The sequence below is a fragment of the Scophthalmus maximus genome, chromosome 9 (genome assembly GCF_022379125.1).
Source record: "Scophthalmus maximus strain ysfricsl-2021 chromosome 9, ASM2237912v1, whole genome shotgun sequence".
NCBI classification, from domain to species: Eukaryota; Metazoa; Chordata; class Actinopteri; order Pleuronectiformes; family Scophthalmidae; genus Scophthalmus; species Scophthalmus maximus.
The window spans coordinates 12411758-12439745 of NC_061523.1; the positions used below are offsets into that span (position 1 = coordinate 12411758).

At 42.1% G+C, this 27988-nt stretch overlaps 1 protein-coding gene across 1 annotated transcript; it reads right to left on the reverse strand.

Annotated features, from left to right (window-relative positions):
- Positions 1-752: 752 nt before the first annotated feature.
- pdgfrb (platelet-derived growth factor receptor, beta polypeptide) lies at positions 753-27967 on the reverse strand. The gene is made up of 23 exons (XM_035650192.2): positions 27442-27967; positions 17881-17948; positions 17064-17384; positions 16289-16546; positions 15533-15663; positions 14897-15062; positions 13940-14120; positions 12701-12816; positions 12394-12517; positions 12025-12236; positions 11510-11604; positions 11234-11366; positions 8621-8725; positions 8205-8315; positions 7528-7684; positions 7124-7290; positions 6595-6707; positions 6280-6402; positions 5948-6059; positions 4737-4836; positions 4527-4632; positions 3427-3719; positions 753-2325 (listed from the first exon to the last, which is right to left on the reverse strand). Exons 2-23 carry the CDS (start codon positions 17921-17923, stop codon positions 2178-2180), a joined length of 3315 nt encoding a protein of 1104 aa, XP_035506085.2. The 5' UTR covers positions 17924-17948; positions 27442-27967; the 3' UTR covers positions 753-2177.
- Between the last annotated feature and the right edge of the window lie 21 nt (positions 27968-27988).

A 27988-nucleotide genomic window follows, 5' to 3' on the forward strand; every position in this document is an offset into this window, starting at 1 on the left:
TGATCTTTTGGGATAATATGGAACAATGAGCTCTGTAAGAAGAGATGGAACTTGATTATTAAGGGGCCTCGTAGGTGAGGAGCAGGACTTTGAATTCTATTTTGAATTTTACAGGGAGCCAATGAAGAGATGCCAACACTTTTTCTCGTTCCTGTTAGAACTCGTGCGGCAGTGTTTTGAATTCTGAACCTTATTGGGGCATTGTTACAGTAATGAATTACAGTAGTCCAGTCTAGAAGTGACAAATGCATGGATTAATTTTTTCAGCATCCTTTTGAGATGGGATGGTTCTAATTTTCCTGCACAGGTGAAAGAAGGATGTCCTAGAGACTTGTTTCATGTGCGAGTCGAAGGACATGTCCAAGGTTCCTCACAGTAGAGCTGGAGGCCAACGTTTTGTCATCCAAGGTAACTATCTGCTCAGTTAATGTTTCTCTGAGGTGTTTAGGGCCGAGTACAGTGACCTCAGGTTTGTCTGAATATAGAAGTAAAAAATTATAGGTCATCCAGACCGTTATGTCTTCAATACAATCCTGCTTTCTGATAATTTTCCTAAGGGAAGCACTGAGTGAAAAGTATCGGCCTCAGCGCAGAAGTCTTTTCAAAATGATTCAGCTATAAATAAAGAGAACCAGGAATTGTTGTCCACTAGCATTCATACTTTTATATATTTAGTTTAAACAGTGGGTGAAAAAGGATTTTCGACAGCCACTGAATTCACGGGATTCACAAAAGACTCGCACTGCCAATAATACTATGATAATACACATTTATTTTCAAATTTACAACATATAAAATGACACATATAAAAATACATTTGTAAACGTTAAGAAGAGCTTTGGTACCATAGCTTGTGATACTGTGATTTTTGTGCATTTTAAACTGTGTGACAAATGCTACAGGAAATAAAATGTGTTGTTTTAAATGGTGGATTATGTAATGAAAATAGACAATGTGTAAGTGGACATTGAACAATGCAACAGAAGACTAAAAGCATCATTTTTACATGTGCACATATGGCTATCTAGGTTCCTTGAGAACAGTAGCCCTTCATATCAGCAAGCAACAATAGCTGCACAAACATCTCAGTCTTTCACAAAGGCATTCATGTGTGCCATCATGTGCTAAGGCAGTGATACGCTGTATTTATCCTTGTCACTTGAGAATCGTCTGTCATCCAAGAAACTGGGTGTCACTCGTAACAGCAACATATTTAAGTTCTCAATGATTCTAAGTTGTTTCTTTCTCTGTTCAACATTTTTGTGAAGTTCCACATTTTTCTATATAAAGTGCAAATCTGGCACAGAACAATGAATTAAGCCTACACAAAAACAAGTTTTCAAAATACAAGACGCTATTCAAAATTCACAAATGACTAACACATTTCATAACCAAACAAAAGACAACTGGATAATTCTGGCTCTATGGGATGTAAAACTGAGAAAAGGCTTAGTTTATAGTAAAACAGTGCATTTCTGTCTGCATTTCATCTGCTGGGAATAACTTTGTACAAAAATACTATACAACAGCTGTGTTCATGGTTAAGGGGGAAAATGCACTATTATGGACCTAAAGTAAAATTGATGTCAATGATTCCCATTAATATTGGAATTGTTCTTGTCTAGACAGTATTTTGTTATTTATTGTTGTGTTAATCATTTTGTATTATTGCAACAGATAAATTTGTTCATGAAAAAACCAAACAAAAAAACTAAACTGTGTTTTAAAAACCTACACTGATTGAGAAGGTGGGGAGGAATATAGTAATAAAAGACAACGAGGGGCATAATGCTAAATAATAAATGTCTCATAAGGCCTCATAAGTCTCTGGCTACAATGGAGAATACAGTAAACACCTCTGTGCTCACTAATTCTATATGAGCTAGATGAAAAGTACCATATTTAAATTGTGAAAAGCTTCCAATAAATGACTAGTTGATAACATCACGCTCATTAGTTGTACCGCTTGTAACCGTTTTTAGTCCCGGAGGTATTAAGTGTGAAAGAAAAATTCGAAGAAGGGCAAAACTTTTAGAGTGCTTAGTGGAAATACAGAGATTGCCTTCTCGGTCTCCATTTTGCTACATTCTAGTTTAGTCACGTTCCCTTTTTCAGGCATGTTAAAAAACAAAATCCCTCTGAAAAGGGCTGTGTTTCCTCAGGGATCCTACATGTGGCTACAGGAAGCTGTCCTCCACCTCGGGCGTCCCGGACGAGCCCAGCAGAGCGTCTCTCTCGCTGGTCTCCTCCAGCCTGTCCTCCTCTGGCAGAGTGTCGGCCGTGTCCTGAGACATGGAGTCGCTCTCCTCCTCTAGAGCCTCGGAGCTGAGGGAGGAACGAACAAAACACAGCTTCACTCTTTGTACACATATGAATCGTGCTGGTCAGTATTTATTAATGTCTCTCAGTGATGTGTTTGTTTTCACCTTAGCTTCAACAAACACAAGTTATATTTCTATCTCAGTTGTGATCCTCCCTGTTCTGTTTTGATTCAATTTAAAGGAATGGTGCATATTTTTGCATGCATGTATTTTCAATAAAATACAAGATATTGTGTGGATAAATGTACACTGTGTGTACGCTTGCACTTGCACTAAATTACTATGTTTTTGAAATGTAATCAGTAATATAAAAGACAGTACTTCATTAAGCAGGATCTGCCTAGCATCCTAAATAAAAGAAATATAAGAGTTGACTCATTCGTAGAAATACAACTCAAACTAAAATATTTACCTTTGAAAGGTCATAAATAGCTGCAAGTAATGCATAATTCTTTTTACAATGTTTTTGGTCCACTGATGTATGAGAAAATCCTCTATCATCTATTATAATTGCAAAATAATCTTGTGAATTGTTTCAGCTCTGGCCATAACAGTACAATTTCTAAAGGTTATAAGAAGTATGTTCATGAATAGTCTTGTTATTGATTGGCCCTTGTGGTGGATATCTCTTGTTTTAATTTTAATAATGTTTGAATAAGGTTTTTTAATAATTTTAAATTGTTAAAGGTTCAATCTGTGATCCAAACATACGCAAGGATTTGAAAGCTCTTTGAAAACTCAAAGCACAGGAGTGGAGCCTGTAATCACTCTCAAAATGATGACAGCTCTTTCAACTCACACAGCAGAAACTAAATCCAAGTTAACAAATAATAGTTTTGGTAAAAGAACTTGGCCTTTTATAGTCAAACATTAAATTGGTCTTAAAAGCCTTTTGCTTGGCTGTGTATTTATTGATGTGCAATAAAAAGACATTTCCCCACATCTGCCTTCATAGTACAGCTATTGTCTCAGCTCAACATCTGGATGTGTGGGTGTGTGGACGGAAAATAAATGCTCTGGTTAAGCAAATACATCTTCCTCCTTTTTTGCAACCGCAGCATGTGGCACACATTTGCAGCGCCTTTCCAGCGGCTGTGTATTGTACCTCGCAGGGCTTCCTGACGGTGCGTCGGTGAAAACGTCCTCCGGCTTGGGGTCTGGGATGGGAATGATGTACTCGTTGTATGACGTTATAACGTCCTGCATGTCTGTCTCTGGTCGTAAGTTTCCTGGGCTCGGACTCTGGTTGTAGGGATCCAGTGGGAAGGAGAGGGTGGCGGGGGAAGGGGAGCCAAATGATGGATTGGCGATCGGGAAGGGTGAGGAGAGTCTGGGTTTGGTGCGGGCGACTGCCGGGTGGTCACTCTTCATGAAGTTGTCGTTGACTTGGTTGTATTTCTGTTGTCAGGAGGCAATAGTTTGATCATTTGAGTGATGTTTGGTTAGACTGGGGTTGTTAAAGAATCTGTGAGGAATCAAAAATGGTCAGCTGCTTCATTTCACCTGCAACTGAACGCTAGATACTTTAGTTTTCTTCTTTTTCTTTCTGTCTTGTAGAGGTTAAACACACATAGTCCAGTGAAATATTCTCTACTCTTCTCCAGATATGACTTCATGTCATTTACTGACTGGATATATCTTCTTCTGGCTTCTACGTGTATGGCTACCAATCAATGCAATATCATAAATAAGCTGAACCACAAACATGTTAATTAAGTTTTTTATTCAACTACTGGTAACATGGTCTAAAAACCATGTATCTAAATTTCAAGATGTATATATCTATTTGTCTTTACTACATAGCTCTCAGAACAAACAAAAGAATATTTTTCCTTTAATGATAAAAAATATTTATAGAACAGTGTCAAAAACAAGGAGCAGTGATGGAAGAAGTACTCACACCCTTTACTGAAGTAAAAGTATTAATACCACAGTGTAAATATTCTCTTAAAAGAAAAAAGTAAAAGTAAAAATTGACCCTTCAAAATGTAGTATCCTGGTCCTGGTTAAGTGTCTGAATTATTTCTAGGCCTCAAATGAGCCACTTGGGGTTGGACAGGCTGACAATGAGTGAATAGGAGTGTGAGAAGTGTAAAATGTCAAATAACATTGGAAGATCAGGAATATAATAAGTCCACGGACACAGTTTAACATGAATAAGGCAGCTCAGTGCGTCTGGACACAGATTATTTATAAATAAAGTACCTTTTTATAGCTGTCTGCCAGCATGTTCCCAACACTGTGCACCAGAAAGGAGAACTCTGGCCGCTTCTCAAACTTCTCATCCCAGCACTTCCTCATGATATCATAACTACAACATAAACAACAGAAAAAGAGTTTATTTCTCAGCTTCACGTCAGGTAAGAGGAGATATCGGAAAGGCAACGAGATGGCGAGGTGGACAGTGAGACTCACACTTCATCAGAGGCGTGGGCGGGTTTGGCCATTCGGTAGCCCCTCTTCAAAGCATTGTAGAATAACTCATTCATGGGCAAATCAGGGTAGGGGGTCCCTCCTGCAGAAAGCATGTCAAATCATTCAAAAGTTAGCCTTGAAATCCATGCGGATGCTGGAAATCGAATGAGATTGAAATCTCAGATGACTCAGAAGTCATGCACACAGAATAACACTGCCTTCACCTATGAGACATTTCTCATATTAGTGAAATTCATTTCATTGCCGGGAAGAAAGAAACTAACTGATTATCTGAATCCCATCTGTTGTGTAATGGAGTATTTTGTTCTGACCCAGATCTGGAAGAAAAATGGACCTGGAAGTCAGCAGTGAAGCACAGAGAACCTTTGGTTATCGCTTACAGAAGCTGGATTGTCAGTTTGTTTCCCCATCACTCAGGCTTACACATAATATAAACTGTTCCCTTTGTTTTCATGCTAGTTTCAAAATGTCGTGGGAAGAGGGTTTTTTTTTTTTTTAAAAAAAGGGAAAAGCTCACAATACTGTGAGAGTAAAAATGTTGAGTTCAAAGCTTGACTGTGCCTAATACGATTTAGACCTCATATGAGTTTTCAAAACTGAAGTACACAACAACCTGGTCTGTCCGTTGAAACAGACATGGCATTAAGAATTAGCTATATCCTGGTGTTACTCCATTTACTGTCATTTTGGACACTGGGACTTTCTTTCTTTCTTTTGTTTTACTTTACAGTTTATCAAGAGTCCAGTAGTGTATGTACAACCTTAGAAATTAACTTAAAGTAAACAGGTGATGCTTGGCAAGTATAATGTGACCTACATTTTATACTATAAGCCTTTAAAGGGTCAGTGTGTAGGGTTTAGTGGCATCTAGTGGTGAAGTTGCATATTACAACCAACTTCAAACTCCTCGCCTCACCCTCTCCTTCAAAGGAGATCTTACAGGGGCCCTCGGATAATTTAAGCCAGTGAGAGGCTCTATCTGGAGCAGGTGTTTGGTTTGTCCCTTCAGGACTACTGTAGAAACATGACAGCGCAACATGGTCGACTGTGTGGACGATGTAGATATGAAGGGCTGATACCGAGGTCATGAAAACATAATGGTTCATAGTTTCAAGTGATTATACACTCAATCCTAAAATCCTGCACAATGGACATTTTGAACGCGTGTGTGTGTGTGTGTTTGAACTGACCCAGTGTGAAAATCTCCCAAAGCAGTATGCCGTATGACCACACATCGCTCAGGGTTGTGTACAAATTATGGAAAATACTTTCTGGTGCCATCCACTTCAGTGGCAGGAAGGTCTGAATGGAAAAAAAGGAAAAGAAAACATTCCATGTGAGGAAATAGAAAAGCTATTTTAGACTAAGACAGTCAACAGGGTTAAGAGTCCACATATTTACTATAATTAGGGATCCTCTTGATTGCTTTTTTACAGTATGTTATTTAGCCAATGATAAGTGTACTTGTGTGTGTGTGTGTGTGTGTGTGTGTGTGTGAATTTGCAATTGTTATGCAACTTACGCTGCCTTTAGAGATGTAGTTGGTGTCATGCATGATGTCTCTGGCCAGGCCAAAGTCGCAGATCTTCACGAGTTTGCCCTCACAGATCAAGACGTTCCTGGCAGCTAGGTCTCGATGAACACACTGTGGTGGAATGATAAAAATTCCAATAAAATTACACTGCTTTTTCACATTTGGCTTTACACATGATGCATGCTGGCTGTAGCTTCATATTTGGTGTGCAGACTCGAGAGTGGTGAGAATCCTATCGTCGAAATCTTGGCACAAAAGTGAATATGGGTTACAGCTAACTATTATGGAACTTGAATATCCTACATTCTTGGAAGCGAGGAACTCCATCCCCTTTGCCACTTGGTAGCTGAAGCCCAAAAGATCATCGTAGGTGAGACTGGCAGAGTCACTGATGACCAGGTCTAATCTGCCGCCGTCTGAATATGATAGCAAGGTGAGAGGAGACAAACATTAGTGGAGGAGAAGGTGACGAGCAGCTCATGAATGAAGACATCTAGTCTAGTCTAATTGTTGGCGGAACTCTGGCCGTCCTGTCACTGCAAAAACCAGCTGTATCCATCGATTTATGAGGCTAAAACAATTAGTCTGGTCATGGATTCCACTATTTGTAGTTCACTGATTGAGCTTTTTACACATTTATCTTCACAGAGTTCCCCCTACTGTGAGAAGCAGACGGATGGTTACTGGTTGGCCTCACATCATAAAAGTATCCCAATGTTCACTGGGCTCAATTCATGACACGTGTTTTTAATCAATTACACTGGGAAATGTCATTTTGTCAACACTCTTGAGGGTTACATCAACACAGACACACGTGTGGCACAAATCAAACCTTGTTCCTGATAAATGTCTTGCTGGTAGGAAGACTCATATGGAGAAGGCTGGATGTCTGCATACTTGATGGTGTCTATCTGCTCCTGCATGGGCACGTAGACTGTGGGCTCGTCTTTACTCATATCCATGTATCCGCCGTCACTCTCACTCCCCGAGGACACATAGCTGCAGGGATAAAATGTACTGACTGACCACATTTATTCATGGTCCCGCATCATATCGGACTTCATACAAGAAGGATGTCTGTGCCAATCTCTTGGTATGAAACAACCCTAATATTTCATTATGGAATCCCGCGACCACCCTCTACAAGTTTAAACAAGCTGCTCCTTTGTGTGACCGTCAATGGGGATTTTTTTAAAAATGTGTACATATACATACGTACATAATAGTTCTTCTTACCCTTTCCTCTGGCTGAGCGGAGTGCTTCCTCTTGAGATGAGGCAGCCGTCATCTTGGTTCTTTTCGGCATAGTACTGCAGGAATGTGTACTTGTTCCTGTGCAGGTAGTCCACCAGGTCGCCATAACGACAGTATTCAGTCACCAGGTACAGAGGACCTGGTTGGTGGAAGAAGAACAATTAATATTTGGTAGTTTCCAAACACTAGTAAGGTATTAATTTCACTACATATATACACACACACACACACACACACACACACTGCATGTACCAGAATTTATAGCTATAATGTTTAGATTGGACACTTTTGTCCTGTCTCTAGTCTAAAGATGGACACTTCAGAGGTTTACTTCTGTGGAAGGTCAGAAATTGTCTTCCATATAAGGGTATTGACATGTCATTGCATTTTATGCTAAATTCCCTTTCAGAGTTCACAGTCCAAGAAAAAGGAGAATAATAATAATAAAACAAACAACAAAATATCTCAAAAAACTCAATATCTCTGGACAAACAAATCTGTTTGTTCGGCAGGCCATTCTGCTGAGCAGACAGTACAGTTTCCATTGGAGAGAATACTCACTGCTATTGTATCAGGCACTGTGAATGAATGAGGCAACTTATCAAATTGTATCTTATATATTAGCACTGTATATTACTGATGCTCACTGTGATGCTCACCATGTTTGGTGCAGGCCCCGAGCAGGTTAACAATGTTGAGGTTAGGACCCAGGTGACTCATGATCTTCAGCTCTGACATCAGGGCCTGGGTCTCACTCCTCCTGGCGGTGGCTGGATGGAGGGAGAGCAGAACGCAGAGAGAACCACGTATAAAAGTAGAACAATATGAGGTAGGTTTGAGAACAGAAGAACTAAACACACTGAGAGAAGGACACTCTGCATCCTTGCCAACCTGCTGAAAGGAGGGCAGCCAAACCAAAGCTCAGCAGGACGCTGCTCTTCTGAGCTCACAGCAACACGACACTGGTGTCTGAATATTTGACAGCTATGGAGCGGACTCCGCTGTGGTCTCTACATTGTTCACACAAATGCACATGTCTTTCAACTGTTTGTTTTTTTCAAATTGGGCTCCTTACACTTCAGCATTTTCACTGCCACCTTTGTGCTGGACTGGGAATGAGCGAGACCATAGGCAGTTGCCTCGACCACCCTGCCAAAGGCTCCTGATCCAAGAGTGCGACCTGAAACACAAAGAAGGACTCAGTAGGACAGAGTCTGAAGGGAGCAGCTGACCACCAACAACACATCGTCAAAGAAAAGGGTTTGAGCTTTAAAAAATGAGGAGGAATTAAAGCCAAGAAGGAAAGTTTAACAAACTCAATTTATCATTTTAACCTCAACTACGCCCATATGACCCAAACCACCCACAGCACTAAAGTCACCTGGTGAGAGGAGCAGTAAAACCACAAGCAGACGACTGACTAACAGTCTGTTTGGTCTATCATATGAATTTTTTGTTGCAGCTAACAAAGATGAAACACCAATACACATGAGAACCACAAGACCTTGGCAAATGGCTTTGAGTAATTCATAAATGGACCAACAAAAAAACAGGAGTGACAGGATAATCATAATAATAAATGTGTCAATTTATATGATTTAACCAAACCAATAACAAACTGTAGTGTAAGCAGAGTATGGAGCCAAACAGAGGGTCAGTAATAATCTAAGCTTGTGAAATGAAATGATGTTTCCAAAATAATTTCCCCCAAAATATACATTTTGTAAAAACATCCCTTTTGCATTTTTTGCTTGTGTGAAAAGGTGTCATGCACCATCATAATGATAATTATAATTGTGTAAAAAAAAGGAAACATTTTAGATGAAGAGACATTTTTTGTAGATAAGAATGAATTGAGATTTGTGCAGGAATACTAACAGTGAGGTTTCACTGCCTGAGAAATGGACAAAAATTTGTCATCGCACATGTCAACTGTTTAAGATCAGGCCTGCTTGTGGCAAATTAATGTTACAGATTTATTGTAATTCAGAGAAGCTTAACCATCCCCTATAGCTCATGGTGGCCTGCTCATATTCTGGGCTTTTTTTTCTTTTCTGAAGGGCGGTTTAAATCCCACAACACTACTTTATTATTTTTTTATTCTTGCCAACAGTTCTGATTGCCTAACGCCTAAATGAAAATGTATGATGCAGAGGACTGTTTTTAGGAATTCTGTCATTTAGTTTTGATGACCTCAATTTTCATGGATGTGACGCCTCTAAGTTTGTCCCAGAGGGTCACCGTATGGTCATTGCCTCGTACTCGACTTCACTACAGATGGACAGTGGAGTCGCGCCTTGCTGGCTGTTGGAATAAAAGCAGCTTTGAAGCAATTCTGCTTCGAATTCACTCGTAGTCAGAGCTGTATCCAGACCACACACATTTGGGCTGTTCTGCGTGACCACCGTTTGATAACTAATGTAGTAACTGGTGTAATATCTCTTCACTGTACGGCACTGAAACAGAACTCTTTGCATCAATATTGTATTGTGTAATGGTCATGTTTTCCTTTTGAGATATTGTGTCTAGCCTGAGGCTTGGCGCCCGGCCGTCTCTTGCCAGGCTGGCTGCGTCCGGCTGCCCCCCGTGCTCTGTGGTTGTTGTTATGGTGGTACTAATCCGCTTGTATATTCGTGTGTGTGTGTGTGTGTGTGTGTGTGTGTGTGCAGTGTCTTTGCAGTCTAATCAGCTGATCTGAACTAGATGTGTGTGCTCAGCTGCCATTAATGGTTGCCCTGGTGATGGTAACTGCTTAGTTACAGCTGGTTCACACAGGCATTGAAAGACACCTCTCGAACTCCGGCGTATCACTCGAAGACTGTAGTTCTGATCACATCAAGTTTCTTTTGTACTGTGTGAGAGAGAAGTCTCTGCTGAACAGAGTGATTTAAGGATGTTTGTGGTGTCAAAACGTTGGGAGATACAGCAATTTTACAACAAAAAAACAAATCCACCTACGGTTTGATTGATTGTTTAGTGTTTGTGAGAAGTGACTGATGTGGGAGCTACGATAATCAAAGTCCAAAAGGTTTCTTCAAAGCAAAGCAGCTGCTGTGTGATGCCCCCTAACTTGCTCCTGCAGATCACCATAACAAACTAAAACAGTCGGAAAAAAGCGTAAAAACATAAACTGTGATGATGATGATGATGATGAATTGGTATAAGACATCAAAAAGCTGAAAAGGGTTGAATAGCTGAGAGTTCTTGTGACACCTTTAAAGCTTAGTGTCTAGCTGAAAATAGTAGTTGAATGTTTTATTGGATTTTAACAGTTTGTCAATTCATTTAAATTAATTATACAAAAGTTGAATATTTTAGTGAGTAAAATCCAATAATTTCCTAATTGAGCTGAACTCTGTTGAAGCATGTATGTTGGTTAAGAATCAAATAACAGTGGAATAAGAAACAATAAATTAACTTAATTGAACCTAAGAAGAAGAATCCCACCAATTAAAAGTGGTTCATACGTAATTATCCTTTAAATGTAAGCCAATACAGATTTCCATAAAAACGATAAAAGAGATTGGATATGGGAAAAGTAAAAAAAGGAAACCAAATGGAAAATCCAAATGCCTAAAATCCGCATTAATTCATTTTTAGTACTGATACGTTTTACAGGTTCTCATCAGCATTGGTTTGCCCCAGCGCCCTGAACATTCATCTGTCCCCTGTCTGCCTGCAGACTCACCCAGCACCAGGTTGTCTCGGGGCATTTCCCAGGCCAGGTCGTAGGGCAGGTGGATGGGGTCCACGTAGATGTACTCATGACCATCCTGGCTCACTGACTCTATCACCTTCCATCTGATCTCATAGCTCGGTTTCTGACAAGACGGAGGAAATGCACAGAGGAAAAAATGACACACCGAAACAAAAGGTTTCCTTCGTACTTTTTCACTCACGATAATGTCTTAATTTAAATATGACTTCTGAAGAGGAAAGCGAAAGTTGAGGTCGTCCATCTTACCTTCCTCCATACAGCGATGAGGATGATGAAAGACATGATAAGGATTACCACCAAGGCCAGAACAGCAGCCAATACTGCCACCTGGGAGAACAGTGCTGCGAAAGGCAAGAGGACACTGATCATTAGCCTGGATGAGGCAGAAACTCTCGACAAACATGTTGCCTTCAAACTCACAGTCCTGCTGCTTGGTGAAAACCTTGGACTGCATCTCTAAGATACACATCTTACAGACTTCACTCTTGTTTTAACCATAATATACAGTCATTTGAAATGTTATCATTTTTGTTTGTATTTTTTATAGCAGTATACTGCACATTTAGCAGAATAATGTTTAATAAAAACAATTTAAATATAACTTTTGGACATGTTCTTTAAACTGATGGAAATATAAAACTTAAAAATATAGAGCTTAAAACTGTAAAACTGATTGTAAGTTGCTTTGGACAAAAGCATCAGCTAAATGAATGTAACGTAAAAAAACACTATAATTTGACATGCTTTCACGTGACACCTACTGCTGGACACCAGTTTGATGTCTCTCCTGTCGACGAGACCTGCTTGGTTGCTGGTCTCACATCGGACTGTGACCTGCTGGGGCTTGTGGAAGGTCACCTGGCTCCGGACCAGACTGGTTTTACGAGTCACACTGTTGCTGACACTGGTCTGGATGCCCAGTTCCTCTGGCTTTGGTATCAGTGGCAGCCAGACGGCTGTCTGGTTGCTACACCTGCAGCGGGACACGAGATCAGCGGGTTGAATCAGTTGTAGCATGAAGTCAAAGCAGATGCACATGATTTGAAAGTAAAAAAAAATTCTGTGCCTGGTCAGCCCCCTAGTGTTCACTGTGTGACAGTTGAGCGCTGATTGGTGGAGGCGGGACTTACTTGAGCATGCTGTCACAGCTGTACCACTGTATGGTCGGGGTTGGGACCCCCTCAGCTACACAGGTCACCATGTGCTTCTTCCCCGGGAGGTGAAGGTCACTCAGGTCTTTAATCTGAGAGGGAACTACACACAGGGGGTGCAGCGGTCGTTAATCACTACTGACATGAATGAAAACAAGTGTGTGTCCATGGTTTTTCCTAGGTCCAAAGATTATTTTCAACTAGTCTGTGTGTCATGACCAATTTTATGTGGCTGGAGTAAAAACAATTTACAAAAAACACCCTTATACTGTGATAAACCTCTCACCTTGGACCTCCAGGTCAAAGGTCACTTCCTTTGTGTCATCTCCGTTGGTTACAAGGACGGTGTAGTGGCCTTTCTGCTCCGTCCTCACCCTCACTAAAGTGAGAATACTGACATACCTAAGACAGAAGAAAAATGGAAAAAGAGATGAGGAAACAAAAAAATAAAAATAAAAATATATATAAAGACTATTTACTGCTCTTTTTCTTTAACATTAAGGGAGAGATTTGACTAATGGCCATTTATGACTCGATCTAAATTCTCCTCAGGCTACTATATCTGTTATGAATCATGCTCAAACTGTTTTTCAGATTATGGACATGTAAAGTATTTCCAATGGTTCTCAGAGTGCAAACTAATTTCTAGATTTGGACATTATCCTCAGGGGACTCCAGGGAATATTTAAGGAAATTAAGAGAGACCATGGGCTGTTCTTTGAGGTCCACCCTCGAGGGAATGCATCTCCCCTATTCATTTTAAACTTCTTGATAAGATCCTCCTCATAACTGCTTGCAACTTTCCTTTTTTGCACAGATACATATATTGCACCTAACAAGCGTTAATGTTTAGTCAAGAAGGAAACGTAAGAAATTTTTTGATTTTGAAAGTTTTGGTCACCTTTTCTAAATTACACCTGCAAACCTGCAAACCTTTCTTTGTAAGTAAAAAAATTTAAATGGAAAACCTTTCTCATAAACCATACATGATATAGCGTCTAGTGAACTGGAGACTTTTACTCTTAGATTTGTTTATCACCAGAAATGTTTTTTCCTTTATTTATTCAGCTATGCAATCATATGGTATTTTATGTTATTGTATATGAAACTATTATAACTGAAAACAAGTAGTCACTTTTGATGTTTATCATTTTTGAATGGTGGTGGTGATCAGTGGCGTCTGTGAACAGTTTCTCCATCGGATGATATGTCGCTTCGCGTGTGCTGTGGTCCTGCGATTAACACACTGTTTGGCATTTTTCTGAAAGACATTTCTGAGTTGTGACAGTTTTTTGTTGTGTTTAAGGTTCCTGTGTAATGAATGATGGAGTCATGCCCTCTAGAGAGTATTGTGTTTCCCTCTGCGGAGGCCTTATCTGGTGATGACTGACAAGAGCTAGATGCCCCTGGAGGCCGTCACCCTCGCAGAGGACCAGTGCTAATTGTTTAAATTCATCAAGACCTGTGAGGTGCTTCATGGTATTTGAGGCATCCATAAGGTCAAAGGACAGCTGAAGAGTCTGACCTGATCTCGAGCTCTTGACTGGTTGTGATGGTTTTGTCTCCCTGGATCGTGGCACCGTCTTTGCTCCAGCGGACCTGAGGGGGAGGGTAGGCTTCGATCTCAACTCTCAGCTCCACGTTCTCTTGCAGCTTGGCTGAAATGTTATGTTGCTGGGAAGGTTTCACATCCACAAAGCCTCGCTCTGAGGGGGACAAAGTATTTAAATCATCAGCAACATAAAAATATTGAATTATATTGTTTTTATTATTCACACACTTTCTCCTTTTGTGTTTAACTCTTTTGGAATTGAAGCTACTTTACTGGACACTATGCTATAGACAGTGTGCTGCACTTGTCCTGTTTGTTATCTGTCTTTTCCACAAAGATGTCCAGTCGGCTCTACTACACTGTCTCATTCTCGATGGAGCATGGCGGTTCACATTATTCAAGGATTTCATAAACATAGCACACCTCGCTGCAGACAGAATAAGCATTCACAGACCCAAACACATTCAGTGAATGACAGAGGGCGGAAAGGGAGAAAAGCTCAGCATGCTGCTTCCACTGCCTCTCTCATCTACTGCCTGCAAGACGGCTTAGCTGCTCAGCTGCTGACTTACTGTACGTTAATGTATGGAGTCAAACCTCAGTTAGACAAACACTTCTTGTGAACTTGGAGTTTATTTCCAAAAGACTAAATACAGAGTTGCTTTGCCCCCGAGGTTTTCAAGGTATCATTCAGGGCATCCACACCATGTCAAAGGTTTATTTCATGCTTAAACAGAAATAAATAAAAGTGATCTTCATTTCCTTTAAAAGAAGCAGCCCCCTCACCTTGACTTACGAAGGTTTGGATAATAGGCAGTCTTCTTCATGTCAGAGAAACACAATAATAATCTGTCTGGAATCAGTTTGTTTTAGTTCTGTGTGTGTGTGTGTGTGTGTGTGTGTGTGTGTGTGTCTGTGTCTGTGTCTAACCAAGCACAGTGATGTTGACGCTGGCAGAGGCAGTCTGGTCTTGGACACCCTCATGGACATGGCAGACGTAGTTTCCGCTGTGGGCCACCGTGGTACGAGGGAAGATCAGGTAGGAGCGCATGCTCATGGCCGACAGGACATCTGTCAGCGGCTCCACCGCAATAGGCTTTGCGAAAGAAACAACACGAATCTCTGAATGTGGCACTTTATTATCAGGTTGAATATGATCCAACATCTGGACTTTTTTTCTTTCTTCAGGAAGTGTATAATCCCCTTAAGACGACATATTGCTGAGTGCTGGGAATCATTGCCTGATCAGACAGATTCACCCATGAAAACTGTGTGATGTTGCCTCCACGTGTAACTGATTTCATAGTTTTAGTAAAAATGTCTGAAAGTTCCTGAACAAAGTCAAAAGTTCTCCATGGATACACAGTAGATTATCTAAAATAAACGATTTGGGATTTTACGATACAAACACCATGTGGTATGAGTACAATTTCACAGGGGGATAAAAATTGAGGTGTGTCTCTACTGTACATCTTGATGCAATTTAGTCTCTGCCGTGAAGTGATGATGAGTGATCACGAAGGAAAAGCTGAACAAAAGTGCCTGTTCTGCTCCACTCCTACTCACCTCTCCGTTGGGGATATCCCAGGAAAAATGCACGAGCTCCACTCCGTGCACCGTGCAGTTTACTGTCAGCGGTTCACCCTGTTTCAGGACCGTCTTTGACGCATTAATGTAGGCGTCGATGGCCTCAGGGACTGGGACGGGAAGAGAGAGTGTGGGGGGGGAGGAAGAGGAGGGGATTAATCAAAAAAATATGTAGAAAGGTCTCTTTCAGTAAAAGTCAGTCACTTAATTGGTCAAAAACAAAACCCTAGAAATTAATATTTAGGTCCCTGATATTAGTGAACTTTACAGTTGGCTCCTGTTGTTCCATCTCAGCAACTAAAACTTCACAAAGTACAAAATATTCTTCACACAGCTTGAGTAGTATTTTTCATTGTGCTGTCTCTAAGAGTCCAGTATTAACTTTATCATCTCCTACCCAAAAATCTGTCTGCACACCCTCAAGTGTCAACTCCTCCACCAAAGAGCTGTAATGTAGCATAACTGATGAAATGAGAATGAATTATACTTTTGGACACAAAGTGCAGTGTTTTGGCTATGAGACTTGTACATTTTGCTGCATATGATTGGAGAAATGTCAGTGGACATTTTATGAGGTCCTTTATGGTGCTTTAAAGAGATAGACTCGTTAACTTGAGCAGTTTGGGTGTATGCTGGAATTGAATTAAAGGGGCCAAACACTGTGCATGTGCTTGTGGGTTTCAGCACACATGGGGGGAGTTGGTTCTTTAACCAGTACCTAACCTGAGCACCTACCAGCAATGCTGAAGACGTAGAATGCCTGAGACTCTTTCACCTCCCCATTCAGCTCTCCCCGACACATGTAGGTCCTGTCCTCCAGCGGTGCCTTGTACCCCTCACTGGGAACATAATGTCCTCTGATGGGCAGGTCAGTGTCCCGATTATACAGGGTGACGTTGATGTTTGGGTTGGTGACCACACACGGGATGGTGCTTTCCTCACTGGTCTTAGTTACCATGCCATGGGAGCGCTCTATGAACCATATATCAGTGTCTATATGGACAGAAACAAGACCCATTTCCGTTAATGAAATCAAGGTTCAGATTGCTGTGTCCCAATTCAATACATACAAACTTTGTGGACACACAAAAATCAGCATTTTATATAAAAAAAATGATAAAATGATATTATGAGGGCTTCACTTGGTCTGTGACTTTCACAAAGAGAAAGCAAAATATTTTTATTTTTTCTATTATTATTCTTATTCTTATTATTCTTATTACTATTATTATTGGTTTGATCTTCCTGGGACACTCTCAACACCATTCAATGCATATTGCAATATGGCAAAATATTAGATGTCAGCAGTTCTTTTTTTTCACTTTTCCAATGTGAACACACTTCAAACTGAAAACCTGCAGAGATGAATATATAGGATGGCACTGGGAAATTATTTTGTTTCACTGTTTTGTGAAGGAGATACTGTCATGTTCCCTGTTGATGAAACAAAAGTCAGACATCTTCTATAAGCTATGACACTAGATTGTGTGAAGAGTAGATCAGACCTCACCTGGGACAAACACAAGAACCTCTTTAGTTTCTCCAGTGTGTCGATCAACGCACAGGTACACTCCAGTGTGCTTCCAGCTCACATTCGACAAAGTCAGAACACTGGATGTGGTTTCGCTTTGCACAATTTGGTAGCTTTGACCCACATTTTGAACTTGTTCCACTTGGAAATACGGCACATCATCCCTCTTGAACTCCCAGGTCGTCTCCCCGAAGCTCGAGCAGGTAAGGGTGAGAGAAGACCCCTTGGCCAGGATGAACTCTTTGTCATCAGGCGTGATCTCCAGGCAACACAACTCAGAGACGCAGATACACAGGAGAGCTGGAGTTGACACAACATAACAAGGAGAAAAGGTCAGATTGGAGGTCAGAGAGACAGCAGCATGAGGTCAAAGGTTACATCAACAATACAAGGCAGATCCTGCTCTATCTCTAAATGATGAAGGATATGAGTAGTCTGGAGCGGTAAGTGGGAGGATAATGATGCCTTGTCAGTGACAGATGTATTTAAAATGACAGAGGTCGATTTGAATTCATCAGTTGTCCTTAACATCAAAGTGCTGGACATCGATCCAAATAGACACAACTGTATGATTTTACCTTTCTTGAGATAATTGTTGTATATATGCTAAATAAAGCCTTTTTGAAATAAGCTGCCTCCACAGTTAGCGCAATTTTTACCCGTGTATGAGGAAAAAGGTTTCTTCAGGTTTAAAATACTGAAATACGTAATACAAGACCTGGCATCACATTCTTCACTCCCCTGCAAAACTGCCTGTTGGCAGTTTAAAAATTTTCATTGAAAAGTTAGTTCTCACTTGTAACTGTCAGATGGAGCATGGACGCCGTCGCCATCCTCATGTTGGATCTCTTCAGACAGTTTGTTCTGCAAACAAACAGACAAGAAAAACGTCCCTGGTCAAAACCCCGAACCAGATCACAGGTCATTCTGTCCACAGAAAAATTCAATAAAACTCTACATGAACAAATATCTAGTTTGTGTTCATCCCACTTAACACGCAACAACATCTATCCACGTGAAAAAGGCCTTTTCTATAATAATGAAATGATTCCTGTTTTCGTGACATCAAGCGGGATGCGTTAAGTTTAGAAGAGTTTAGCAAATTAATCACAATGCGTGTCAGGAAAATCTGCTTCCAATCAGAGGAAATGACAAGAAAACTTTGCTCTGCTCATTCTAAAAAGAAGCAAACACAAGCACATTCAGTTGCTGTCAAGCTGCCTTCTTTAATGGATTCTGGCCTCCACACGGAGTCGGAGGTCCAGATGCAGCTCACTCTGAAGGTATTTGATGCCTCGCTGCACCAGGACAGAGCGACAATGTCTGGTTCCTTTTTGTTCCTGGTTCACCAGCATTCTGACCGCAAACAAACGGGTCACTGTGTGCAGCTTTTGCAACACGCTCACTGGCAACAATGCTGCGTCCAAGCTATTCTAGAGCCGTGCTGAGCCATTAATTGGTTTTGGTGTAAACAAAAGTGAAAATGAGGGCATTCACCCAAGCCTCCGACAGGAGTGTACTTGGAGATCTGAAAGGTTGCTGTGGTTTGTTAATACTAAAGGGATATCATGTTGTACATCAAAGAGATACCAACATCCCAGAATGAATTCAGCAGCTATTAGGGTCAGAGGTCACTAATACTTACCATCCTCCCATCACCAACATTAACCACCATTACCCAAGACCTTAAAATGTTCTAATGATAATTTCAATGCAGAGTAAGAGGGCAGAGGGGGGGGAAACGAAAAGGGTAAGTGTGGTTTGTTGTTATGTTTGGAACAGGGGTTAAGGCCTGCAGTGCACAGGCGTCTGGAAACAGTTAAGGATGGATCACAGGCCTGTACACAAGAGGGTGGGAAAGAGAGAGAGGGCGGAAGAGGCAGCCTTGGGAAGAGCGAGGGTGGAGGAGGAAGAGAGTGAGGGCGGCAGTGGAAACATTGTGAAACATATCTTGTGAAATCTCACCCCATTTACTAGATAATGCAGTCCAATTTTATGATCTCTATTTTAAGAACTTGGACTATATGCATTATGTAATTCAAGATGTTTTAAAGATGACACTACTAGGGGGTTTTCATTTATTATCTCAACATATCTGGCAACACCATCTTTGCATCTATACAACTGAACCTATTTGCAGATTTTTTTAACGGCTTTAGTTCCAGGTACAAGAGAGAAATGATGACCCGATCAGTTTGACAGTGGTGATGAGTTGCATGAATTTCCATGACTAACCCAAAGCCAGTTACTCGAACCAGATACACGTTGTCTCCCTAAATTAACTGCCTTTGGCACTTCCGTTCCCAAAACGAAAAAGCTCTTGAGTTGTTCCAAAAACATGACTGGTCCATTTCCTCCCCCGCCTCCTGGTTCTAATAAAAAAGGGGTGAGGAGCGGCAGGCAGGGAGAGAGAGAGAGAGATTTTTTGTGTGTGTCGTAGTTCATACATATGCGCACGTACACACATGGCTTGCTGCTGACACACAGTGCATGCTGCGTGCCAGCATAATGCTTAAACTCACACTGTACACAGAGACCTACGCCGCGTTACACCCCAACCCCCACCCATCCTCTGCAAAAACTATGGGCACACACAAACACACACACACAGACCTCTTGCTCTCTTCACCCTTGTCTGTGTACAGTTCACATTCCCACAGTATTCCTCTGAAACGTTCCCAGGATCGCTGATACACTTGGGACCCTGCTGGTGATGACGACGGGGAGCGGAGGGGTCACCTCATCCCAGAGGGCCCCAGCTTGCAGCAACGAGGGACTGTCCACTGAGGAAGCCATACATCACGGAGTCCAAGTAACCTCCGTGTCAGTGATGATGACTTTGAGCGACAACAGCCGAACGCGCCGGCGCCAGAGGCATGTGTCAGCATGACAACTGACAAATGTTAGTGTGACTGGTTGCTGATGCTGTATTTGCTAAAACAAGCCAGACTGCTATTTTAGCGCTACGGCAGGATGTGAAATCACATCTGAAATCAAAAAGCAAAAACAACATTCTTTGCTGAACAAAAATTCAGGTGTGTGCGAATATCCATTCGGGGTTCTTTGGAAGGAACGGAAAAATAATGTTTGGCTCCTGCAACACGATGCGTTTTCATGTTGACCAGTGGACAGCGGGGGATTCAGAGAGGGAATCTGACCCTCCAAATGAAACGTGCTGACTAGGATCACAGGGTCGAAGGAAAAGCAGACTGGAGAGCAGACAGAGATCAATCCAAGATTGAAGACTCTGCAACAGTAACATTAAAGTGTGAGGTGGTGTGAGGTGGCAGCAGTAGTTCCAAACAGCACTGAGGACATGGCTGTTTTAATGCCCTATCCTGGTGAGGTCTTTGTGCTACAGCCACCACGGTATGGGGCATTAAAGGAGTCAGGACACTACTATATCTGCCACAACGGTTTGGCAGCATTTAGTGACTCTGTAACCCACTTCATGAAAACACTTAAATACCAAAAATACAAGGTTGCACTTTGTTTGAACCAAAGGGACAATTGGATGGTGTTTGAGACAAATTACTGAAAAGAAACATCGTCCATATCCATAAATCGAGTCAAGTGGGTCTGAGTCTGAGGAAGGGAGCTTGTCTTAAGGATCACACACAGAATCAGCGAAACATTTTTCTAACCCAGATGTTTATTGTTTGCCTTTTTAATCCTTGAAACGGGATGCCTCGGTCTCACAATGATCGTGGGGGTCTGAGAAAAACAAACAGTGTTTATGCAAGTGATGGCACAGTAATCACCGTGAGGGCTGTTACTGTTATCCTGCCATATGAGTTTTCCCACAGATGCTGGGAATGTGGTGGCTGATTGACCCTTCCCGGTTTTCATAGACAGCCGCGCTACACTCAACGTGTCACCAGCGAATGAAGAGGAATGCTAAAATCGACCCCAGCAGGACGCACACAGCCCACGCGCAGCCTCAGGATACAGCTTGTGTGTGTGTAAACTCAGGTCCCTCAGCAGCGGCCTGTAATCCCACTTCTGGGATTATCTATATATGCTATATCGACATGTTTTATTTAAACATCTGGCAGCGATGAAGCAGTCCTCAATGAGGTGGGAAACCCCATTTGCAGCCAACTGTTTGCTTAAGTGTCTCCCAAGGGGGAGGGGGTTACATTTGAAGAAAAAAAAGGGGGGGGGGGGGGGGGGGGGGGGGGGGAGTAATCTATAACAAAACAGAGAAAGATGTGAGCTGCAAACATGCAGCTGGAGAGTTCTGACTTCCTGTATGAGTACATTTTCTGGAATCGTGTGGGTGTTAGTCAGTGATGCATCAGTGACACAGCAGACCACCACCACCACTAACCAAATACTCGTGGGGACAACAAGAGATGCCACAATGAGTTGAGGACCAGCAGCAAATAATGCAACGTCTTCAAAGAGGAAAAACCCTTTAAATAACACGCTGCGCAGAAAAGATCTAAAATCCCTATCAGGAGCGAGGAAAAACAACAACAAAGAGCAAAGAACGAGAGAACCGAAAAGGAAAAAAAAAACATCCAAGGGCGGACCAATTAGGCCAATGACAAAGCATGACAAACGCGCCACAGGAATAATGCACACAGCACCAGACAGTGGGGGGAAAAAACAGCAAAGGGAGCACGCAGACATACAGAACACAGTTTATGGGAAACACCACATCAAAGCACAGAGTGGGACAGCAGAGGGAGCACACACACAGTCTCAAGTGTACAGGAAGCTGTGATTTGCAAAACAAACATCTCCAATTTAGCAGTCGCTTCTTTCCAATGCAAACAATCATGGCTCATCTAGGACAGAATACGACCTATCAAGGTCATCTGACACTTTATTAAGATGAGTACTAAATCATTTCACTCAAATAGCCACACTGCAGCTTATTGTCTTCTCAGTTTGTCTTTTTTTTTTTCTTTTTGAGAAGGATGTCAGGTTTTCCTGACATATCTCTGAGCAGCAGGACCCTGGCAAGCTCTGTGGGAAAAATATGACCTGGTGTGTCTTTGTTAAAACAAACCTCCATTTTTATCACCCATCTCGGACAGGCCAGCCCCCCCAAGAGGAAAACCTTCTGGTCCCTCGGCAGCAGACCCATGATGCCGTGCTCCCACCTCAGACAGCTCTCACTGTCCTCCGACGAGACTAAAAGTGAGTGATATGCAGGCTCACGAGGAAGAGGCAGTTTCAGCTGGGATAGCACACATGTCGCCAACATGCTGTTAGAATACGTGAGCTGCTGTAAGCAGGAAATGCCTGAGGAGCCTGTGTTTGTATCGCAGCAATCCATCTTTCATAGTGTAAAAGATAAGAGGAAAGACGGCGCAGCCTCAAACACTTTCACTTGGAAATATCCCCACAGCACAAATATATTTTGCTTTTATTCATTTTGTTTAAATACAGTTTCAATTTACAGCTGTATTTACTATTCTTATATACTATGTTAACCACTTGGGGCAGCAAAAGCAAGCTGTTAACATAACCGTTTCAACTGATATGGTTCAATTTTTAATTTGCTTTTAGCTGGGTCTCTACCAACTTCTAATATTTGAAATAAATATTGGGCCCTTTGCAGAGAGTGTACAGTGAGTTTTTAGAGCTTTTTTTTCTGGAAACAAATTCTTGTAGTGGCCGGGGGGGAAAAGCAAAAGTTATGGGCCATGGAGCCATTTTCAAGACTGTTGGCTGATTCCCAACTGGATTTCACACTTGCTCAGCTGGACTGCAGAACTTTGAAAAGTTCTGTATCAGCAAAAAGAAGCTTGTATCCTGTAATTTTGGAGCTTGAAGCTGCAGTGAAGCCAGCTCAAGTTTGTGTTATCAGATTCTGGCGCATTAAATAAATCCTCTACTAATATTCCTGTGCATAAATCTCAGTCCAGCTGTCGGATACAGAGGCTGTGAGATCCTACCTCAGCAAACAACGTGACTCTGTGCTCATGCCGAATCAACACATGTTTGGAAAACTGGGGATTTTTGCTTTGCTCCCTTTTAAACAGAGTTGTAAATGCTGTTTGTAGTGGCAGTGGGGGGATGCAAGGGGCTTCTGGGTAAAACTGACGGTCGTAGAATTACACCCTTAGATGTGGCTAGTGTTTGATATCAGTTTAATTATCTCATTTTCTACTAATTTAGGAACCTAAATAAAAGAAAGAAAAAATTAAAGAAGCCATTTTTCCACAATTTTCTTCAACAGTAAATCTTGTTATACACACAGTAAGGCTATGATTATGTGTGTGCTTTGTCCTAGTCCCAGACAATGCAAACAGCTTTCTCAGGGAATACAAGTATATCCGATTTTTTTGCGAGCAGCACTACATCCTCCCACGTTTTCTTTCAAGACCTCCCCACGCTTGTGCAGGGTACAACACCCCACCGCTCCCACTTTTTTCCCATCCCACTAACACTTGAGGGTGAAAGACCCCCAGCCTGCCTGGTGAGAAGTGGAGGACGCCTACACGCACTTCCAGTCCCTCTGTTCTTACACACCCACACACAACAAGACAGAGCCAGCAACAGCTGAATACAATTAGGACGAACTGGCTTTAAATTCCACTTGTTTCCCTAAACACAGGGATAAAGGCCCGGGGAGTGAAGGAGGAGCACAGACCTGGGTGACCATTTATATTATCTGTGCAGTTTCTGCAAAATGTTATTTTATGCAGATCTATGCATTGGTATTGACAAATCAGAAGTAGTGCCAATAATAATAAAAAAATCACTGTACCCCAAAGAAAGCAGCACATAACTATAAGACAAACCATTTTCCCATTTTGTGGAATAGTCTTATCTTGAAAAAGCAATGGACTGTTTTCCTTAGTCCTCCTGTCTCACTGCACTGTATCACTATTTCCAGTATGTTTTAGTTGGAGCGAGGACAGCAAAGCTCCGCAATAAAAGTGTGTTGCCTTAACAGAATCTGATGGAGACCAAAACTTCCTGCTAAAAAAAAAATCTGGATTTTCCCCGTATGTAGTAAATTCAGAGAAACGATCATAATACTTTACCCATACAGGAATAAAAGACCCATTTTTAGAAGTAAAGACAGTTATACCACAAGGCAAAAATAATAAGTAATCTTACTTGAGGTAAATATGACTCTAATGACTGACGGCCAGTTGGCTTAGCACAGTAATTAAGACTGGCAACCAACTTCTACAGGGAGTTATATGCGAGATTATTTAATGGCAAAAAGTCATTTTCACACGTATTTGTATGCATGTATGTATGTATATGCTAATATATAAGGCAGCTCTTGTTTCCTTCAGACAGAGCCAGACAGTTTCCTGCGGTAGATGGTTACTGGCTGGAGCCTTACATTTACCTTGGGAGTGGTATTGATCTTTTTACCAAGCATATCTATCTATTATTACTTTGTATATTTCTCCAAAACATTTCATATTTATGACAAAATTGGAAACAGTAAAGTTTTGGTCCTGGAAAAAAAGAGCTTGTTATATTTTCTTATGCATATTTATATTGTTTACTTCACAATACCCTGTGTGGGAGGGGTTTGTTTGACAGTGGCCAGGAAACATAACCCCACAACTGTCATCGCAATCGAATTAAAAAGTTGCCAAACCTAGATTTGATTGGTGCACAGACATGACATGTTGACAACACCGGGGGGGGGGGGGCTCTAATTGCACTTTTTTTGGTTTTTCATTAGTGTTTAATAAGTAATTAATTCAAAATTGGCTGAATACATTGGTTGAGAGACTGAAGTACATATTTCAAACAATTGTGGAGGGGCCCACAGAGCCTGCTCATGTATAGGGACCAGAATTTGGTGCTACACCACTGGTTGTACTCAGGCACTTGAGTTAACATACTTGGTTACCTTCATCCGCCGTACCCACATGTTTGAACCACTTCTGTCGCAAGTGTGAAAATTACATCTTTCTTTGCACTTTAAGGAAACTTTCCTTTCCAAAGGTTTGGTATGATAACTCGTAATAGAGACAATTCCTCCAGGAGCCGACCTGCAGGAGTGGCTGATGTGCTCTCGGACTGCAGATGAGATGCAGCTGCCTGTCAAGCTCTGTGTGAGTGGGAAGGAGGAAAAGAAGGAGGGAACGGGGGGGGAAGGAGGCCAGATGGACGGGCCGCCATACAGGATGCTGCATCACCACACCACTTAGTGCTCGTCATTAAGGCTATATGACTTTAGTACAGTGTCCAAGTACATCATTAAAGAAGCAGTGATGTTCAGAGAGGCATGAGACTTACAGGCTTACAACGAGACAACAACTCAGTTCAAAAGTATGAATGATGAATCACGAATCAGACAATAACTGAGCATCAGTGAATGAGTCAGACTGCTATACTTATATATAAAATATACACAGTCATCAATAAGTGTAATAATAATCATGTGATAAGGTGTCTGCGAGGTCAAAATTGTTTTTCAATCCATAAACTTCATCCAGATATAAACAACGTCACAGTAAATTTGACATCGTGGTTGTTCAACAGCTGTGTGCTCAGCGCAGGGAGAAAAAAATCTCAAGAGGTCAGAATGGGATTTGGGAGTTTCAAAACTCACTGCCGAGCTCAAACTGTTACATACCGGCGCTCCGGAGCACATGGCAGTCAAATCCGACTCCTGGCATGTTTTCTGCATGGTCATAATGTGAAGCACATTTTCTCAGAGCGACTGGCATGCGGAGAGCCCAGGGAACCAGGAAACAGCTGATGACGAAGGATTAGGTCTGGGCCAGGGGAATGGAGCCGAATGGGCCGCCCTGCATCAGGGCTGGGGAGAGGAGGTCTGCTGTAGTACATACCAGCCGCCTGACGCACAGGCAGAAAAATCCCCACCGGTCAGGAGACAAATGAAACTTCACAAGTCAATTCAATAAAGATCTGACAGACTAAAACGTAGAGTGGTGTTTTAAGCTGGTTCTGTGGAGTGTTTTGCAAGAGGCATCCTACTGATGGTAGAAAGTATGATATGAATACAACACAGGCTAATACCATTGATGGCAAAGGTATGATATGCATGCAATTTTCCAACAGTTCATCTGAAACAACAGTACTGGACAATGCCTGGACCAAACATATCTGCAGAGCCAGAGACGATCAAAGACTGCAAAGACAAAAGTCCAAACTGAAGAGGAGGGGAACAGCAGACACAAAACACGTTGTTGTGACTAAGACAAATGCTAATTCCGATTCTCCCATAAAAAAGGTCCTTTCTAGGTGCACTTATCCAGACTAAACACAACTCCCAACACAACTAAACACCACAGCAGCCGTCCATGGCGGGGAAGTGGGGAAGCTTTCAGGTGCAAAACATGTGGCAGATTAGAGGGAAAGACATGCGAGCCACATGTCTCAGCCATGAAATAGCCCACATAGCTATAATGTAACTCACTCCGGGTACTAAAACCTTCTCTTCTGATGAATGCGAGGAGACGCGCAGGTCTGCAATCCTCCGACGAGACCGAGTCACGGGTTCATGCCAGATTTGCATCTGATAACAGCAGAACGGCATTAAGCTATAAATTCAAGCTGGTGTGTGTTATCACTAAATGGACATCCATCGACAGTTAAAGAGGATGCTGGTGACAGTGACTGATGCCAGGTCTGATATCACATCACAGCCATGGCTTTTGCCATGGGAGGAAAGAGACTGATGGGCCGAGTGGTGAGGACCGTCAGTTCACCCAGGATGGCTGAGGAGGGCTGTATAAACAAGCCCTTTAGCAATGAAGCACAAAGTGGAGCGCATACAAACCAGCTTGTGCTATAAAGGCCCAGTGTGTGTGTGTGTGTGTCTGTGTGTGTGTGTGTGTGTGTGTGTGTGTGTCTGCGACCCTGGGATACCTTGTCGAACGCATTCTCCCAGCGAGAGGATAAACATTGTTAAGGTTTCACTATGTAAAGTGTGAAAAGGTGTCTATGTACAGAGATGCAAACCATCACCCATGCTCGTGTTTGAACAGGTTGCTCACACTCTTTCACATTGTAATGCCTGTTGTGTACACATTCAAACATGCGGGTAGCAAATACCACCAACACGGACACATTACCATTAACTAGCAACAACATCACACCACAAAACAGACTGTAATGCCATTTTTTTCGTGGTTTTGTTTTCAGGTATTAAATCTGACTATTTTACCAGCTTACATCAAATGGCTCTGTGAACCAGCAGTCGAAAGTTGTGAGGATGAGGAGCTTCCTCTTGGGCGACAGACAGCTATGAAATTCAGTCTGTCACAGTGGGCTTCCAGTGAAGGCTAAGTGAATTTTCCACATTTTGTCCCTTACATCTTCACATCTGCCAACACCTGCCAAGCAGCCACGACTTAAGGTAAAATCCTTGACAGTGACGGGGGAGTATAAGACCTCTTACCTTCAGAGTAATCCTAGATGCACAGACGAGTCTTCCCTCTCTGTCGAGGAGGTTGCGGGCCAGCACTCCTTCTGAAATCAGAGGAGAGATGTCCAGCTGGTTGTCTCTACAGGGGCTGCTGCCTCAGATGTACAGATCCCTCAGATGTTCAGCGTCTGAGGTTAATCTCCGCTGTCCCGGCAGTCCGCTGGAGGAGGAACCACTCTGGGTCCGGCTGTTTGTTTACGGCGGGGGTCTCCTCTCGCTCCTCTCTCACACTTTGAGAAAGCCTGCCCACTGCTCCCAAAAAAAAAAATGTGTTCCCAATGGAGACATGCACACTCCTTCCCTGACAGATTCACACCGAGGGGAGTGTCAGTGGTGCGGCCCTGCTGAAGCTGACAGAAGGGCAGAGAGGGAGAGGAGGGAGGGAACAGTGGAGGGGAGCTGAGAAAAACATATGAGAGGGAAGTTTCAAAAAATGGAGCGAACTGAGACAGAGAAGAGAGCAGAGGGGGGAAAAACTTCAAAATACAGATCGAGTTCTGCTTGTTGTTCTTAGGTAGCA